At 47.2% G+C, this 18069-nt stretch overlaps 1 protein-coding gene across 4 annotated transcripts; it reads left to right on the forward strand.

Annotated features, from left to right (window-relative positions):
* The first annotated feature begins 165 nt into the window (after positions 1–165).
* DNAJC27 (DnaJ heat shock protein family (Hsp40) member C27) lies at positions 166–16377 on the forward strand. Of its 4 annotated transcripts, XR_010719252.1 has the most exons (7): positions 170–521; positions 2838–2907; positions 5908–6072; positions 8715–8837; positions 10860–11020; positions 13338–13528; positions 13563–15167. XR_010719252.1 is itself a non-coding variant. In XM_066175032.1 (6 exons), the coding sequence occupies exons 1-6, from the start codon at positions 235–237 to the stop codon at positions 15746–15748; spliced, it is 909 nt and encodes a 302-aa protein (XP_066031129.1). In that variant the 5' UTR covers positions 166–234; the 3' UTR covers positions 15749–15833. The 4 variants fall into 4 exon arrangements, 3 of the variants coding, with proteins under 3 accessions (XP_066031129.1, XP_066031128.1, XP_066031127.1); XM_066175032.1 differs by lacking the exons at positions 13338–13528; positions 13563–15167 and adding an exon at positions 15710–15833 and having other exon boundaries at positions 166–521; positions 8651–8837; XM_066175031.1 differs by having other exon boundaries at positions 171–521; positions 13338–15167.
* Positions 16378–18069: the final 1692 nt, after the last annotated feature.

Consider the following 18069-nt stretch of genomic DNA (forward strand, 5'->3'; position numbering starts at 1 on the left):
GGCGTGAGCCGCGACCAATCAGGAGCGCGGGAGGGCGGGCGCTTTGCGCTGATTGGCGCTCTGATAGCCAATCAGCAGCCGGAAGCGCCGTGTTGTTGCCGTTAAGTCGGCGGGGCTACGTGGGTGATCGATGGGTGAGTGGGCGGTGCTTGGGTGGAACGAGCGAATCTGATTGGCCGGTGGGGGAAGGGGGCGGGGGCTGGCGCTGTTAAAGGGCCGAGGCGCCGATCCCAAATGCGGGAATTGAATTGTTGGGAATTGTTGGGAATTGTTGGGAATTGTTGGGAATTGTTGGGAATTGTTGGGAATTGTTGGGAATTGTTGGGAATTGTTGGGAATTGTTGGGAATTGTTGGGAATTGTTGGGAATTGTTGGGAATTGTTGGGAATTCCCGGGAAATGCGGCTCCGGAGGAATTCCCGGCGGAATTCCCGGCCAGAGCTGCATCATCAAGCGCTACTGCGAGAAGAGGTTCGTGTCCAAGTACCTGGCCACCATCGGCATCGACTACGGCGTCACCAAGTGAGGGACCGGGAACACCGGGAATTCTGGGAATAATGGGAATGCTGGGGATGGGAATGGGATTGGGAATGATGGGAATGGGATTGGGAGCAGGGATGGGGATGGGAATGATGGGAATAATGGGAGTGGGAATGGTAGGATTGGGGGTGGGAACAGTGGGCATGGGAATAAAGGGATGGGAATGGGAATAATGGGAATGGGATTTGGATTGGGAACGATGGGAATGGGAATGATGGGATTGGGAGTGGGCTCGGGGATGGGAATGATGGGAGTGGGAGTGGGAATGGGGATGGGAATAATGGGAGTAATGGGACAAATGGCATGGGGAAGAACGGGATGGGAATAGTGGGAATGGTGGGAATGGGAACGGGGATGGAATGGGAATAATGGGAATGCGACAGGAAGGGGAATGATGGGAATAATGGAAATGGGGGATTGGGAATAGTGGGAATGGGAATAAGAATGAGGAGTGAGACTGGGAGTGGGAGGGGAATAATGGGAATGGGATTTGGATTGGGAATAATGGGATTGGGGATGGGAATAATGGGAGTGGGAATAATGGGAACAAAGGGATTGGGAATAGGAATAATGGGAATGGGGATGGGAATGATGGGATTGGGAATGGGGCCAGGGATGGGAACGGGAATAGTGAGAATGGGAATAATGGGAATAAAGGGGTTGGGAATAGGAATAATGGGAATGGGATTTGGATTGGGAACGATGGGAATGGGAATGATGAGATTGGGAATGGGAATAATGGGAATGGAATGGGAGTGGGAATGGGAATAATGGGAATAATGGGGATGGGATGGGAGCAGGGGTGGGAATGGGAATAATGGGAATGGGGTTGGATTGGGAATGGGGAGGGGGTGGGCTTGAGAATAATGGGAATGAGACTGGGAACTGCATGGGAATAATGGGAATAATGGCGATGGGAATGGGAAAGGAAGGGGAATGGGATTGGGATGGGATGGGGAATAATGGGATGGGAATGGAGTTGGAAATGGGACGGGAATAATGGGAATAGCGGGAATAACGGGAATAATGGCAATGGGATGGGAATGGGAGAGGAAGGAGAATGGGATGGGGGTGGGAATAACAGGAACGGAAATGATGAGGATGGGATGGGAATAATGGGGATGGCAATAGGAATGGGAATAATGGCAGTGGGATTCAAGGGAATGGGAATAACGGGAATGGGATGGTAACAGGGTTGGGATGGAACTGGGAATAATGGGGTTGGGAATGGGGAATGGGATGGGAATGATGGGAATGGGAATAATAAGAGTAATGGGAATCATGAGGATGGGAATAGGAATGGGAATAGTGGGAGTGGGGAATGGGAATGAGGAACGGGAATAGGGAATAATGGGATGGAGGTGGGAATGGGAGAGGAAGGGGAATGGGAATGGGGTTGGTTTGGGATTGGGAATGGGAATAATGGGATTGGGAGTGGGGTTGGGGAGGAGGATTGGAATGGAAATAATGGGAATAATGGGAACAACAGGAATGGGATTTGGTTTGGGAATAATGGGAGGGGGATGGGGAGGGGAATGATGGGATTGGGGACGGGGATGGGATGGGAATAATGGGAATGGGATTTGGATTGAGAAGAATGGGAATGGGGATGCTGGGATTGGGAATGGGAGCAGGGCTGGGGATGGAATGGAATGGGGAGAGTGGGAATAGCGGCAATGGGAATAATGGCAATGGGATGGGGACGGGAGAGGAAGGGGAATGGGATTGGGGTGGGAATAATGGGAATGGGAATCCTGGATTTGGCAGTGGGAATGGGGATGGGAATAGTGGGATTGGGAATGGGGATGGGGACAGGCATGGGAATGATGGGAATGGGGAATGGGAAGAATGGGATGGGTGTGGGATCAGGATTGGGAATGGGAATCATGGGAATCATGGGAATGGAAATGATGGGAATGGAAGAGAAAGGGGAATGGGATGGGAGTAGTGGGATTGGGAGTGGGATGGGAATGGGGACAGGGATGGGAATGATGGGAATGGAATGGGAATGGGAAGAATGAGATGGGAATGGGATCAGGAGTGGGAAAAATGGGAATGGGATGGGAATGGGAGCCTGGGATCATCCAGGATCGGGATTTCTCCCCGGGAATTCGGGATTGGGACGAGCACAAACAGCCCCGAGTTTCTCTGGAAGAGCTTTGGTGGGAATTCGGGAATAATTCCCAAATAATTGCTGCCTGGAAAAGCTTTTCCAAGGGAATCCAGGGATTCCGAATCCCTGTGGATGCCTCGGATTCCGAGGGGGTTTTATCCCGGAATTCCCTGGAATTTCCCCAGGGTGCAGATCCGGGATCGGGAGATCAAGGTGAACATCTTCGACATGGCCGGCCACCCTTTCTTCTACGAGGTCAGAAATTCCCTGAATTCCCCCCAAAATCCCCAAATTCCCAATCCCGGAAAAGCCGGGAATTCTCTCCTCGGGGGCTTTTCCCAACTTTTCCTTGGGATCCTCTGGGAATTCCAGCCCAGCCGGGAATTCCTGCCCGAATTTGACCTTTTATTTGGGATTTTTCGGGGATTTTTTGGGACTTTTTGGGACTTTTTTTGAGGATTTGATGTTTTCTTTGGGATCTGGATTTTTGGGAGGGATTTGAGGGTTTTTTTTGGGGGGAATTTGGTGGCTTTGGGGATTTCTGGAATACTCTGGGATACCCCAGGAATTCCTGCCCAAATTCCTTCCCAAAATTTGACGGGTTTTTGGGATTTGGGGGATTTCGGGGGGATTTTTTTGTTGTTTTTAAGGGGATTTTTGGGGGGAGGGAATTTTTTGGGAGTTCTTTGGGAATTTTTTGGGGGGAGTTTTTTAGGAATTCTTCGGGTTGTGGGGTTTTTTTTTCGTTTTGAGAATTTTTTGGGAGTTTTTTTGGAGTTCTTTGTGATTTTTATTTTGGTGGTTTTGGAGGAGTTTTTGGGGATTTTTTTGGGATTTTTTGGGATTTTTTTGGGATTTTTTTTGGGATATTTTGGAGATTTTTTTGGGGATTTTTTGGGGATTTTTTGGGGATTTTTGGGGATTTTTTTGGGAATTCTTTGGGATTTTTTTGGGATTTTTTTTGAGATTTTTTGGGGGTGTTTTTAGGGGATTTTTTGTGATGTTTTTAGGAGATTTTTAAAAGATTTTTTCGGGATTTTTTTTTGGCATTTTGGGAGAATTTTTTGGGAATTCTTCAGGAGTTCTTTGGGATTTTTCCAGGGTTTTTTTTTTTTTGGTGAATTCTCGGCATTTCAGGGATTTTTCTTGGGATTTTGGGAATTCTCGGGGATTGTCGGTGGGGGTTTTTTGGTAATTCTTTGGGATTTTAGGGCGCTTTGGGGGAATTTCAGGAACTCTTTGGGATTTGGGGGGTTTTTTGAAGATTTTTGGGATTTTTTCAGGATTTTAGGGGTTTTTGGGGGGGATTTTGGGAATTCTTTGGGATTTCAGGGTGGGGGTTTTTGGAAATTCTTTGGGACTTTTCTTGGCCTTTTGGAGGATAATTTTCAGATTTTTTGGGGTTTTTTTGTTTGTTTTCGGGGGCTTTTTTGGTGTGTTTGGGGATTTTTGGGGGAATTTTTGGGGATTTTTTGGTTTTTTGGGGGAGATTTTTTGTGGGTTTGGGATTTTTTAGGAATTCTTTGGGATTTTTTTTGTGTTTTTGGAGAGATTTTTTTGTGGTTTTGGGATTTTTTAGGAATTTTTTGGGATTTATTTGGTGTTTTGGGGGAGATTTTTTGTGTTTTGGGGAATTTTTTTAGGAATTTTTTTGGATTTTTTTTGTGTGTGTTTTTGGGGAGATTTTTGTGTTTTTGGGATTTTTTAGGAATTTTTTGTGAATTTTTTTTGTGCTTTTGGGGAGTTTTTTTGTGTTTTGGGGAATTTTTTTAGGAATTCTTTGGGATTTTTTTGTTTGTTTTTGGGGAGATTTTTTGAGTTCGGAGTTTTTTTTTAGGAATTCTTTGGGAATTTTTTTTTTGTGTTTTTGGGGAGATTTTTTTGTGTTTTGGGGGGTTTTTTTTAGGAATTTTTTTGGATTTTTTTGTGTGTGTTTTTGGGGAGATTTTTTTGTGGTTTTGGGGATTTTTTTAGGAATTCTTTGGGGTTTTTTGTGTGTTTTTGGGGAGATTTTTTGTGGTTTTGGGAATTTTTTTAGGAATTCTTTGGGGGTTTTTTTGTGTTTTGGGGGGATTTTTTTAGGAATTCTTCAAGAATTCTTCGGGATTTTAGGGGGTTGTTTTTGGGATTTTTAGGAATTCTTTGGGATTATTGGGGGGTTTATGGGGGACTTTTTGTGTGTTTTGGGCGATTGTTTTGGGGAATTCTTTAGGGGTTTAGGGTGTTTTTGGGGAATTTTGGGAATTCTTTGGGATTTCAGGGTTTTTTTTAGGATTTTAGCAATTCTTCGGGATTTTAGGGGGTTTTTTTGGGGGGATTTTGGGAATTTTTCAGGATTTCAGAGTGGTTTTTTTGGGAAATCTTCGGGATTTCAGTGGGGGTTTTTCAGGGATTTTGGGAATTATTTGGGATTTCAGGGTTTTTTGAGAGTTCTTCGGGATTTTTTTTTTTTTGGTGTTTTGGGGGATTTTTTAATGAATTCTTTGGGGGTTTTTTTTGGTTTTTGGGGGGATTTTTTTGGTTTTTCGGGGGATTTTTTTGGGAATTCTTTGGGATTTTTATTTTTGCATTTTTGGGGGGATTTTTTTTGGGAATTCTCTGGTATTTCAGGTGGGTTTTTTGGCATTTTAGGAATTCTTTAGGATTTTTTTTGGCGTTTTTGTGGGTTTTTTTTTTTGTTTTGGGGAATTTTTTAGGAATTTTTTTGGACTTTAGTTTTTTGGGGGGATTCTTTGGGGGTTTCTTTGCCTTTTTGGGAGAATTTTTCTGGGAATTCTTCGGGGGTTTTTTGGTGATTTGGGGGGATTTTTTTTGTGAATTCTTTGAGAATTCTTCGGGATTTTGGGGGAGTATTTTTGGGGATTTTTTTAGGAATTCCTTGGGATTTTAGGGGTTTTATTGGGAATTCTTTGGGGGGGGGGGGGTTTTTGGTGTTTCGGGGGGATTTTCATGGGAATTTTTTGTCATTTTAGTGGGGGTTTTTTTTGGGAATTCTTTGGGATTTATTTTAGCATTTTGGGGTTTTTTGGGGGGTTAATTCGTTGGGATTTTTGGGGGGGTTTTTTCCAGACTTTTGGGGAATTCTTTGAGATTCCTTTGGGATTTTTTTTTCTTTTTTTGGCGTTTCTGGGGGGATTTTTTTGAGGGGGGATTTTTTTTTTTTTTTTTTTGGCGTTGGGGATTTTTTTTTTTTTTTCGGGAACTCTTTGGGATAATTTCGGGATTTTTTTTTTGGGGGGGATGGGGCGTTTCCAGGTGCGTAACGAGTTCTACAAGGACACGCAGGGGGTGCTGCTGGTGTACGACGTGGGCTCCAAGGAATCCTTCGACTCGCTGGACTCGTGGCTGGCCGAGATGAAGCAGGAGCTGGGCCCCCACGGCAGCCTGGACAACGTCGTCTGCGTCGTCTGCGCCAACAAGGTCCCGGATTTAATTCCCGGGAATTTCGGCGGGGGGGAAAAAAAAAAAAAAAACAACCCATCCCGGGCCTGGGAAAATGGGATTTTTTCCGGAGGGAAACTGAGGAATGGGAAAAAAATCCTCCCCCCACAAAAAAAAAAAGGGGAGGGGAAATTCCATGCTGAACATTCCCAGATTTGGGGGAAAAAATGGGATTTTTCCGGAGGGGAACTGAGGTATGGGAAAGGGAAGGGAATCCCTAAACAAAACGAGGGGAAAATTCGTTCCTGAAAATTCCCAGATTTGGGGGAAAAAAATGGGATTTTTCCGGAGGGAAACTGAGGCACGGGAGAGGGATCCTTAAAAAAAGAAAAAGGGGAAAATTCCATCCTGAAAATTCCGAGGTTTTGGGAAAAAAATGGGATTTTTCCGGAGGGAAACTGAGGCACGGGAGAGGGATCCTTAAAAAAAGAAAAAGGGGAAAATTCCGTCCTGAAAATTCCGAGGTTTTGGGAAAAAAATGGGATTTTTCCGGAGGGAAACTGAGGCACGGGAAAGGGAAGGGGGTCCCTTAAAAAAAAAAGAAAAAGGGAAAAATTCCGTAGTTGGCGCTGGGATCGTCCTGGGGGAATTAGATCCAGGATGTTTTGGGATTGTCCTGGGAATTGGATCCAGGATTATCCTGGGAAAGGGCTGGGAATTTGCTCTGGGATCGTTGGCGTCATCCCGTGGGAATCGGCTCCGAGATCGTCGGGATCGTCCCGTGGGAATCGGTTCCGTGATCCCGGGGGTGCTGATCCCCCACTGATCCCGGATTGATCCCAAGGTATTCCCAGGTTATTCCCCCGTTATTCCCAGGTTGATCCCGCACTGATCCCGAGTCGATCCCGCATTGATTCCCACATTGATCCCACCCCGACTCTGTGTTGATCCCGCACTGATCCCGCATCGTTCCCACGTGATTCCCACATGGATCCCACACTGATCCCACAGTGATCCCAGGTTACTCCCACATGGATCCCACACTGATTCCGCATTGTTCCCAGGTCGTTCCCAGGTTGATCCCGCACTGATCCCACAGTGATCCCAGGTTATTCCCGGGTTGTTCCCCCGTTAGTCCCAGGTTGATCCCACGTAGATCCCATGTCGATCCCAAGTTATTCCCACACTGATCCCGTGATATTCCCACAGGGATTCTGTGTCAATCCCGCACTGATCCCGCACTGATCCCATGTTGATCCCACGTTGATCCCACGTGATTCCCACATGGATCCCGCCCTGATCCCGCATTGTTCCCGGGTTATTCCCACGTTATTCCCAGGTTGATGCCACGCTAGTCCCACGTTATTCCCACCCTGATCCCACATTGATCCCATGTGATTCCCACATTGATCCCACACTGATCCTGCCCTGATCCCACACTGATCCCAGGTTATTCCCAGGTTGATCCCACATTGATCCCACAGTGATCCCACGTTGTTCCCACGTGATTCCCACATGGTTTCAATGTTGATCCCACCCTGATCCCACCCTGATCCCACATTGATCCCAGGTTATTCCCACGTTATTTCCAGGTTATTCCCAGGTTGATCCCACATTGATCCCACAGTGATCCCATGTTGTTCCCGCATGATTCCCACGTGGATTCAATGTTGATCCTACACTGATCCCACCCTGATCCCACCCTGATCCCACATTGATCCCAGGTTTTCCCCAGGTTATTCCCAGGTTGATCCCACGTTGATCCCACAGCGATCCCACATTGTTCCCATGTGATTCCCACACGGATCCGGTGTCGATCCTATGTTGATCCCGCCCTGATCCCACATTGATCCCAGCTTATTCCCAGGTTGATCCCACAGTGATCCCACGTTGTTCCTATATGATTCCCACGTGGTTTCAATGTTGATCCCACACTGATCCCGCCCCGATCCCACATTGATCCCAGCTTATTCCCAGGTTATTCCCAGGTTGATGCCACGCTAGTCCCACGTTATTCCCACCCTGATCCCACATTGTTCCCGTGTTATTCCCACATGGATTCAATGTTGATCCCACACTGATCCCGCCCCGATCCCACATTGATCCCAGGTTATTCCCACGTTATTCCCAGGTTATTCCCAGGTTGATCCCACATTGATCCCACAGTGATCCCACGTTGTTCCCGCATGATTCCCACGTGGATTCAATGTTGATCCCACACTGATCCCGCCCCGATCCCACATTGATCCCAGGTTATTCCCAGGTTATTCCCGGGTTGATCCTACATTGTTCCCACGTGATTCCCACATGGATCCGGTGCTGATCCCACGTTGATCCCGCCCCGATCCCACGTTGATCCCAGCTTATTCCCAGGTTGATGCCACGCTAGTCCCACGTTATTCCCACCCTGATCCCACATAGATCCCATGTGATTCCCACATGGATCCCACATTGATCCCACACTGATCCTGCCCTGATCCCACATTGATCCCACATTGTTCCCACGTTATTCCCACACGGATCCGGCGTCGACCCCACGTTGATCCCAGCCTATTCCCCGGTTATTCCCGGGCCGATCCCAGGCTATTCCCACCCGGATCCCTCGCGATTCCCGCAGGGCCCCGGTGCGGATCCGGCGCCGATCCCGCGCCGGGCGTTGTTTTTCCTCCCGGGATGTGCAGGTGGACGCGGGGAAGCTGCGGGTGGTGGACGAGAGCGAGGGGCGGCTCTGGGCCGAGAGCCGCGGCTTCCTCTACTGGGAGACCTCGGCCCAGAGCGGGGAGGGCATCCAGGAGATGTTCCAGGTGGGAATTCCATCGGGAATGTGGGGTAAAGGGAGGGATGGGGCATCCAGGAGATGTTCCAGGTGGGAATTCCCGATGGGAATGTGGGATAAAGGGAGGGATGGGGCATCCAGGAGATGTTCCAGGTGGGAATTCCCCATGGGAATGTGGGGTAAAGGGAGGGATGGGGCACCCAGGAGATGTTCCAGGTGGGAATTCCCGATGGGAATGTGGGATAAAGGGAGGGATGGGGCGCCCAGGAGATGTTCCAGGTGGGAATTCCCGATGGGAATGTGGGATAAAGGGAGGGATGGGACACCCAGGAGATGTTCCAGGTGGGAATTCCATCGGGAATGTGGGATAAAGGGAGGGATGGGGCACCCAGGAGATGTTCCAGGTGGGAATTCCCCATGGGAATGTGGGGTAAAGGGAGGGATGGGGCATCCAGGAGATGTTCCAGGTGGGAATTCCATCGGGAATGTGGGGTAAAGGGAGATGTTCCAGGTGGGAATTCCCGATGGGAATGTGGGATAAAGGGAGATGTTCCAGGTGGGAATTCCCCATGGGAATGTGGGGTAAAGGGAGGGATGGGGCACCCAGGAGATGTTCCAGGTGGGAATTCCCCATGGGAATGTGGGATAAAGGGAGATGTTCCAGGTGGGAATTCCCTCGGGAATGTGGGATAAAGGGAGGGATGGGGCATCCAGGAGATGTTCCAGGTGGGAATTCCATCGGGAATGTGGGATAAAGGGAGGGATGGAGCATCCAGGAGATGTTCCAGGTGGGAATTCCCCATGGGAATGTGGGATAAAGGGAGATGTTCCAGGTGGGAATTCCATCGGGAATGTGGGATAAAGGGAGATGTTCCAGGTGGGAATTCCATCGGGAATGTGGGATAAAGGGAGATGTTCCAGGTGGGAATTCCTGATGGGAATGTGGGATAAAGGGAGGGATGGGGCACCCAGGAGATGTTCCAGGTGGGAATTCTGGGAATTGGAGCTGGGAAGAGCCGGGAATTCCCACGGGAATGTGGTTGGGAATTGGGATGTTCCCAAGGGTGCCACAGCTCCGGGAGGGCTCGGGAAAGGATCCGGGATTGCTGGGAATGGGCTGGGATTTGGATCCAGGATTTTCCTGGGAAAAGTTTGGGAATTCGATCCAAGATCATTGGGATTGAGCTGAGAATTGAATCTGGGATTGTTGGGAATGCCCTGGGAATGGCTGGGAATTGGATCCGGGATTTTCCTGGGAATGGGCTGGGATTTGGGTCCGGGATTGTTGGGATTGAAGGGCTGGGAATCGGATCTGGGATCGTTGGGATTGGGATTGAAGAGCTGGGAATCGGATCCGGGATTTTCCTGGGAAAAGGGCTGGGAATTGGATCTGGGATCGTTGGGAATGTCCTGGGAAGGGGCTGGGAGTTGGCTCCGGGATTTTCCTGGGAAAAGGGCTGGGAATTGGATCTGGGATCGTTGGGAATGTCCTGGGAAGGGGCTGGGAGTTGGATCCGGGATTTTCCTGGGAAAAGGGCTGGGAATTGGATCTGGGATCGTTGGGAATGTCCTGGGAAGGGGCTGGGAGTTGGATCCGGGATTTTCCTGGGAATGGGCTGGGATTTGGGTTCGGGATTGTTGGGATTGTAGAGCTGGGAATCGGATCTGGGGTCGTTGGGATTGGGATTGAAGAGCTGGGAATCGGATCCGGGATTTTCCTGGGAAAAGGGCTGGGAATCGGATCTGGGATCGTTGGGAATGTCCTGGGAAGGGGCTGGGAGTTGGATCCGGGATTTTCCTGGGAATGGGCTGGGATTTGGGTTCGGGATTGTTGGGATTGGAGGGCTGGGGATTGGATCCGGGATTTTCCTGGGAAACCTTTGGGACTCGAAGCCGGGGTTGTCTCCATCTTCCCGCCGGAATCAACCGCGGCGTTGACTATCCCTGGAAAAACCCCGGATCCCCCTTCCCACCATTCCCGAAACAAAACCCCCCCGGGAAAGCCGCCGGGATCGGTGATTCCCGTCGGGAATTCCGGGACAATTCCCAGACGTTCTACTCGGCCATCCTGGAGCTGTGCGAGAACGGCGGGAAGCGGCCGCCGGGCAGCGCCGGGATCAGCTTCACGCGGGAGCAGGCCGACGCCATCCGCAGGATCCGCAACAGCAAGGACAGCTGGGACATGCTGGGGCTCAAACCCGGCGCCTCCAGGTGCGGGGAACGCCCGGAATTCTGCGGGAAAAAAACGGGAATTTCCGTGGGGGGGGAAAAACACGGGAATTCTGCATGGGGAAAAACCCGGGAATTCTGCATGAGAAAAACTGGGAATTTCCTCGGGGACATGCTGGGGCTGAAACCCGGCGACTCCAGGTGCGGGGAACGCCCGGAATTCCGCGGGGAAAAAACGGGAATTTCCGTGGGAAAAGCTGGGAATTTCCATGGGAAAAAGCCCTGGAGCTACATGGGCAAAATCCGGGGAATTACATGGGAAAAACCCGGGAATTTCCATGGGAAAACCGGGAATTCCGTGGGAAAAGCTGGGACACGCTGGGGCTCAAACCTGGTGCCTCCGGGTGCGGGAAACACTGGGAATTTCCGTGGGAAAAAACGGGAATTCCGTGGGAAAAACCTGGGAATTCTCCATGGGAAAACCCGGGGATTTCCATAGGAAAAAACGGGAATTTGATGGGACATGCTGGGGCTCAAACCCGGCGCCTCCAGGTGCGGGGAACGCTCGGAATTCCGTGGGGAAAAAACGGGAATTTCCGTGGGGGGGAAAAAACCCGGGAATTCTGCATGGGGAAAAACCCGGGAATTCTGCATGAGAAAAACTGGGAATTTCCTCGGGGACATGCTGGGGCTGAAACCCGGCGACTCCAGGTGCGGGAAACGCCCGGAATTCCGCGGGGAAAAAACGGGAATTTCCGTGGGGAAAGCTGGGAATTTCCATGGGAAAAAGCCCTGGAGTTACATGGGCAAAATCCCAGGAATTTCCATGGGAAAACTGGGAATTCCGTGGGAAAAGCTGGGACATGCTGGGGCTGAAACCCAGCGACTCCGGGTGCGGGAAACGCCCGGAATTTGTGTGGGAAAAACTGGGATTTATGTGGAAAAACATGGAATTCCCAAGAGGAAAGGTGGGATTTCCATGGGAAAAACCCGGGAATTCCATGGGAAAACCTGGGAATTTCCATGGGACTTGCTGGGGCTGAAACCTGGCGCCTCCAGGTGCAGGAAAAGCTGGAATTCCCAAGAGGAAAGGCGGGATTTCCTTGGGAAAACCCGGGAATTCCTGATGGGAAAGGCAGGATTTGCACGGGAAGAGGCGGAATTCCTCCAGGAAAAGTGGGAATTCCCATGGGAAAAGACAGAATTCCTGCAGGAAAAGGCGGAATTCCTGCGAAAAATCTTGGGAATCCCATGGAGAAGCTGGAATTCACATGGAAAACCGGGAATTCCTGTGGGAAAAGCTGGAATTCCTGCAGAAAAAGTGGGAATTCACACAGGAGTTCCCGTGGGAAAAGCTGGAATTCCGGTGGGAAGAGCCACAATTCCTGTGGGAAAAGCTGGGATTGATATGGAAAAACCTGGAATTCCTGCAGGAAAACTTGGGATTCCCACTAGGAAAGCTGGAATTCCCACGGGAAAAGCTGGAATTCCCACGGGAAACCCCAAAATTCCCGTGGGAAAAGGGGAAATTCCTGGGAGTGTCCAAGGAAAGGTTGGAGCCTTAAATTCCAGGATTTCCCCCTCATCCCAATTTTTAAAACCCCGGGAATTCTCGGGATGACAATTCCAGCCCAAACCCTCGTGTTCATTCCCAATTTTCCCAAATTTTTCCCGATTTCCCCGTTTTTTTCCCCAATTTTCCCGATTTTTTCCTCTTTTCCTGCCATCCCAAGGGCTGGGAATTCCGGAATTCCATGGAATTTTCCTCCCCTCTAATCCCGGATTTTCGGGTTTTCCCATCGCAGGGAGGAGGTGACGCGGGCGTGGGATAACAACCAATCCTCGCCTTCGATCCCAATTTTTCCCAGTTTTTCCCCAATTTTCCCCCAATTTCTCCAATTTCCGTTTTCCCTGCCATTCCTAGGGTTGGGAATTCCAGGATTTTTCCCTCATCCTGGTTTTTTGAAACCCTTTGTCACTCCCTCGTCTCAGCACGGCAATTCCACACCAAATCCTCCCGTTCATCCCCAATTTTCTCAGCTTTTCCCCCAATTTTCCCCCAATTTTTCCCGAATTTTTCCCGATTTCCCTTTCCCCGCCATTCCAAGAGCTGGGAATTCCAGAATTCCGTGGATTTTCGCCAGCCTAATGCCAGACTTTTGGAATTTTTTTGGCAGGGAGGAGGTGACGCGGGCGTGGGATGACAACCAATCCTCGCCTTCGATCCCAATTTTCTCAGTTTTTTCCCGATTTTTTTCCCGATTTTTTCCCCGATTTCCCTCTTCCCGCCATTCCAAGGGCCGGGAATTCCGGAGTTTCGGAATTTTTCTCCCGTTCATCCCGGGTTTTCCCGTTTCAGGGAGGAGGTGACGCGGGCGTACCGGCGCCTGGCCGTGCTGCTGCACCCCGACAAGTGCCTGGCCCCCGGCAGCGAGGACGCCTTCAAGGCCGTGGTCAACGCCCGCACCGCCCTCCTCAAAAACATCAAATAGCCGCCCGAAATGACCCAAAATCGCACGGAAAAAATCCCCAAAGAGTGACCCCGAATTACCCAAATTCACGGGAAAAAACGATCCCCCAAACCCCCAAATTCCTGAGAAAAAAATCCCCCCAAATCCCCAAATTCCTGTTCCTCAAAAACATCAGATAGTGACCCAAAATTCAGCAAATTCCTGGGAAAAAAATCCCCCAAATCCCCAAATTCACAGGAAAAAAAAATCTCCAAATAATGACCCCAAATGACCCAAATTCCTGAGAAAAAAAATCCCCCCAAATCCCCAAATTCCTGGGAAAAAAATCTCCAAATAATGACCCCAAATGACCCAATTCCTGGGGAAAAAATCCCCCAAATCCCCAAATTCACAGGAAATAAATCCCCAAATAATGACCCCAAATGACCCAAATTCCTGGGAAAAAAATCCCCAAAATCCCCAAATTCACAGGAAAAAAAAAATCCCCAAATAATGACCCCAAATAACCCAAATTCCTGGGGAAAAAATCCCCCAAATCCCCAAATTCACGGGAAAAAAAATCCCCCAAAATCCCCAAATCCACAGGAAAAAAAAATCCCCAAATAATGACCCAAAATGACCCAAATTCCCGGAAAAAAAAAAATCAAATAACCGCTCAAAATTACCGAAATTCATGGGAAAAACCCCATCAAATAATGACCCAAAATTACCCAAGTTCCTGGGAAAAAAATCCCCCCAAATCCCAAATTCCCGCTCTTCAAAAACATCAAATATTCACCCCTGGAAATCGCCCAAATTCACCCAAATTCATGGGAAAAAAATCCCCAAAATCCCCAAATTCTCACTCCTCAAAAACATCAAATAGTGACCCAAAATTCTGTGAATTCACGGGAAAAAAAATCCCCCAAAATCCCCAAATTCACAGGAAAAAATTTTCCCCAAATAATGACCCAAAATGACCCAAATTCCCGGGGAAAAATCACAGGAAAAAAAATCCCCAAAAATCCCTAAATTCCCGTTCCTGAAAAACATCAAATAGTGACCCAAAATTCAGTAAATTCCTGGGAAAAAAATCCCCCAAAATCCCCAAATTCACAGGAAAAAAAAAATCCCCAAATAATGACCCAAAATGACCCAAATTCCCGGAAAAAAATCCCCCAAAATCCCCAAATTTCTGCTCATCAAAAACATCAAATCATCACCCCCGGAAATTGCCCAAAATTCACCAAAATCACCAGAAAAAAAATCCCCAAATGACCCCAAATGACCCCAAATTCCCGGGGAAAACCCGTCAAATAATGACCCAAAATTCCCCAAATTTCGGGGCGAAAAAACATCAAATAACCACCCAAAATTACCCCAAAATTCCCCAAATTCCCGGGAATAAAATCCCATCAAAGAATTGCCCAAATTCACCCAAACTTCACCCAAAATTCCCGGGGGAAAATAAAAAAATCAAAGAATCATCCCAACAAATTCCTGGGAAAAAAAACCCCCAAAACAACCATGAAATAATCACCCCAAATCACCCAAATTCCCGCTCCTCAAAAACGTCGGATAACCGGGAAATTCACCCGAAATCACCAAAATCCCTGGGTGGGGAAAAAAATTCCCAAAATTCCCCAGGAAAAAAAAATTCCCCAGGAAAAAAAATTTCCCCATTCCTTTTTTTTTTTTTCCCCAACCGGAAATAAAATTTCCTAATTTTTTTTCCTTTTTTTTTTTCTTTTGGGTTTGTTTGGGTCGGCTTTTTTTTTTTTTTTCCCTGGGATTTTTCCCTCGGATGTTCCCAGATTTTTTGGCGGTTATTCCCAGATTTTTTGGCGTTTATTCCCAGTTTTTTGGGGCGGTCATTCCCGATTTTTCTGGGTTCGTTCCCGGATTTCCGAGGGTTATTCCCCATTTCCTTGGGGCTGTTCCCGATTTTCCTGGGGTTGTTCCCAATTTTCCTGGGGTTATTCCCGTTTTTCCAGGGGTCATTCCCAGTTTCCTGAGGGTTCCCGATTTTCCAGGGGTTATTCCCGCTTCTCCTGGACTTTTCCCCTGATTTTATGGAGATTATTCCTGGTTTTCTGAGGGTTATTCCCATTTTTCCGGGGGTTATTCCCGTTTTTCCAGTTCTTCCCAGTTTTCCAAGGGTTATTCCCATCTTTCCGGGATTATTTCCCTTTTTCCTGGGGGTTATTCCCATTTTTCCGGGATTATTCCCATTTTTCCGGGATTCATTCCCATTTTTCCGGGATTATTCCCATTTTTCCAGGATTCATTCCCATTTTTCCAAGGATTCTCCCCAGGCTGAGGAATCGCTGTCGGAGCTGTTGGAATTTGAAGATCCCCAGGACGGAATTCCCAGATTTTCCCAAAACCTCTGGAATGGACTTGGACCCTCCCAAATTCCAGGAAAAGATTCGAAATTCCAGGGAAAACATCAAAATTCTGGGAAAAGCTTCAGAATTCCAGGAAAAGCTTCGAAAATCCGGGAAAAGTTTGAAAATTCCAGGAAAAGCTTCAGAATTCCAGGAAAAATGTCGGAAGTCCAAGAAAACCATCAGAATTCCAGGAAAAAACTTTGGAATTCCAAGGAAAGCTTCATGATTCCAGGAAAAACTTTGGAATTCTGGGAAAAAGTTCCGAATTCTGGGAAGAACTTTGGAATTCCGGGAAAAGCTTCAGAATTCCGGGAAAAAACTCCAAAATTCCAGGTAAAGCTTCGGAATTCCAGGAAAAGCTTCGGAATTCCGGGAAAAACTCCACCCCCAAGGAGATTTCTGGACTAGTTCTTGACGGACATTTATGGAATTTTCTGGAATTTTCCTCCCGGATTTTTTCCCTTTTCCCGCCGGAAATTTGGGATTTTCCCACTTTTTTTGTTTTGTTTGTTTGTTTTTCTTCCCTTAAAAATTGGAATTAAAATTCCCAAATTCCCGATTTTCTGGTGTCGTTCAGGGCTTGGAATTCCAGGGCAAATCCGGGGAAATTTGGGATCCCTGGGGATTTTGGGGAGGATTTTTTTGGGGAATTTTTTTGGGACGTTTTGAATTTCTTGGGATTTTTGGGGGGAGTTTTTTAAAAAAATTTTTATTAGGATTTGGGGAGGATTTTTTTGGGATTTATTGGGGGCTTTTTTTGAGGATTTTATTGGGATTTCGTGGAATTTTGGGGGATTTGTCGGGATTTGTTGGGGATCGTCGGGATTTTTGGGGGATTTTTGGTATTTTGGGGGATTTTTTGGAATTTCTTGGGATTTTTGGGGGATTTTATTGGGATCTATTGGGATTTATTTGGGGAATTTTTTTGCATTTGGGATTTTTTTTGGATTGAATGGGATTTTATCGGGATTTTTTTTTTAATTGGGATTTTGGGGGGGATTTGGGGGAATTTTTTTTTTTGTGTATTTCTTTGAATTTCTTGGGATTTTTTGAGATTTTTGGGGATTTTCTTGGAATTTCTTGGGATTCGCTGGAAATTTTGGGGGATTCGGGGGGATTTTTTAGGGATTTTTGGGGGAGTTTTTGGGATTTCTTTGGGATTTCTGGGGATTTCTTGGGTTTTTTTTGCATTTCTCAGGAATTTTTTTGGGGATTTAATGGGATTTTATTGGGATTTTTTTATTTTATTGGGATTTCTTGGGATTGTTTTTTATTTTGGGGGATTTGAAGGATTTTTTTGGGATTTCTGGGGATTTTTTGGGATTTCTTCAGATTTTGGCCGGGGGGGAGATTTTTTGGGATTTTTAAAAATTTCTTGGGACTTTTTTGAGATTTTTTTGGGATTCATTGGGATTCCTTGGGATTTACTTGGGATTCCTTGGCATCTTGGGGAGATTTTTTGGGATTTTTTGGGATTTTGGGGGATTTTTCAAATTTCTTGGGATCTTTGGGAGGTTTTTTTTTTTTTTTTTGGATTTTGGGAGATTTGGAGGATTTTGGGGGGGATTTTTTGGGGTTTTCTTGGGATTTTGGGCATTTTGCAATATTTCTGCGGATTCCTTGGGATTGTTTTGGATTCCTTGGGATTGTTTTGGATTCCTTGGGGGTGTTTTTCTTCTCTTTTTGATTTTTTTTTTTTGATTTTTGGGGATTTTGGGGGATTTTTTGGGATTCCTGGGGAATTAGGGGGGGGATTTTCCTGGGATTTTATTGGGATTTATTGGGATTCCTTGGGGTTTTCTGGGGGGGATTTTTGGGGATTTTTGGGGATTTTGGGGATTTTTGGGGTTTTTTTTAGATTCCTGGGGAATTAGGGGGGGATTTTACTGAGATTTTATTCATGGGAAAAACCCCATCAAATAATGACCCAAAATTACCCAAATTCACGGGAAAAAAAATCCCCAAAATCCCCAAATTCTCACTCCTCAAAAACATCAAATAGTGACCCAAAATTCTGTGAATTCACGGGAAAAAAATCCCCCAAAATCCTCAAATTCACAGGAAAAAAATTTCCCCAAATAATGACCCAAAATGACCCAAATTCCTGAGAAAAAAAATCCCCAAATAATGACCCCAAATGACCCAAATTCCCGGGAAAATAATCCCCCCAAATCCCAAAATTTCCGGGAAAAAAAATCCCCAAATAATGACCCAAAATGACCCAAATTCCTGAAAAAAAAATCCCCCAAAT

The sequence above is a fragment of the Chamaea fasciata genome, unplaced genomic scaffold (genome assembly GCF_029207755.1).
Source record: "Chamaea fasciata isolate MVZ Bird 193981 ecotype frontalis unplaced genomic scaffold, bChaFas1.0.hap1 SCAF_1246, whole genome shotgun sequence".
Classification (NCBI taxonomy): Eukaryota; Metazoa; Chordata; class Aves; order Passeriformes; family Sylviidae; genus Chamaea; species Chamaea fasciata.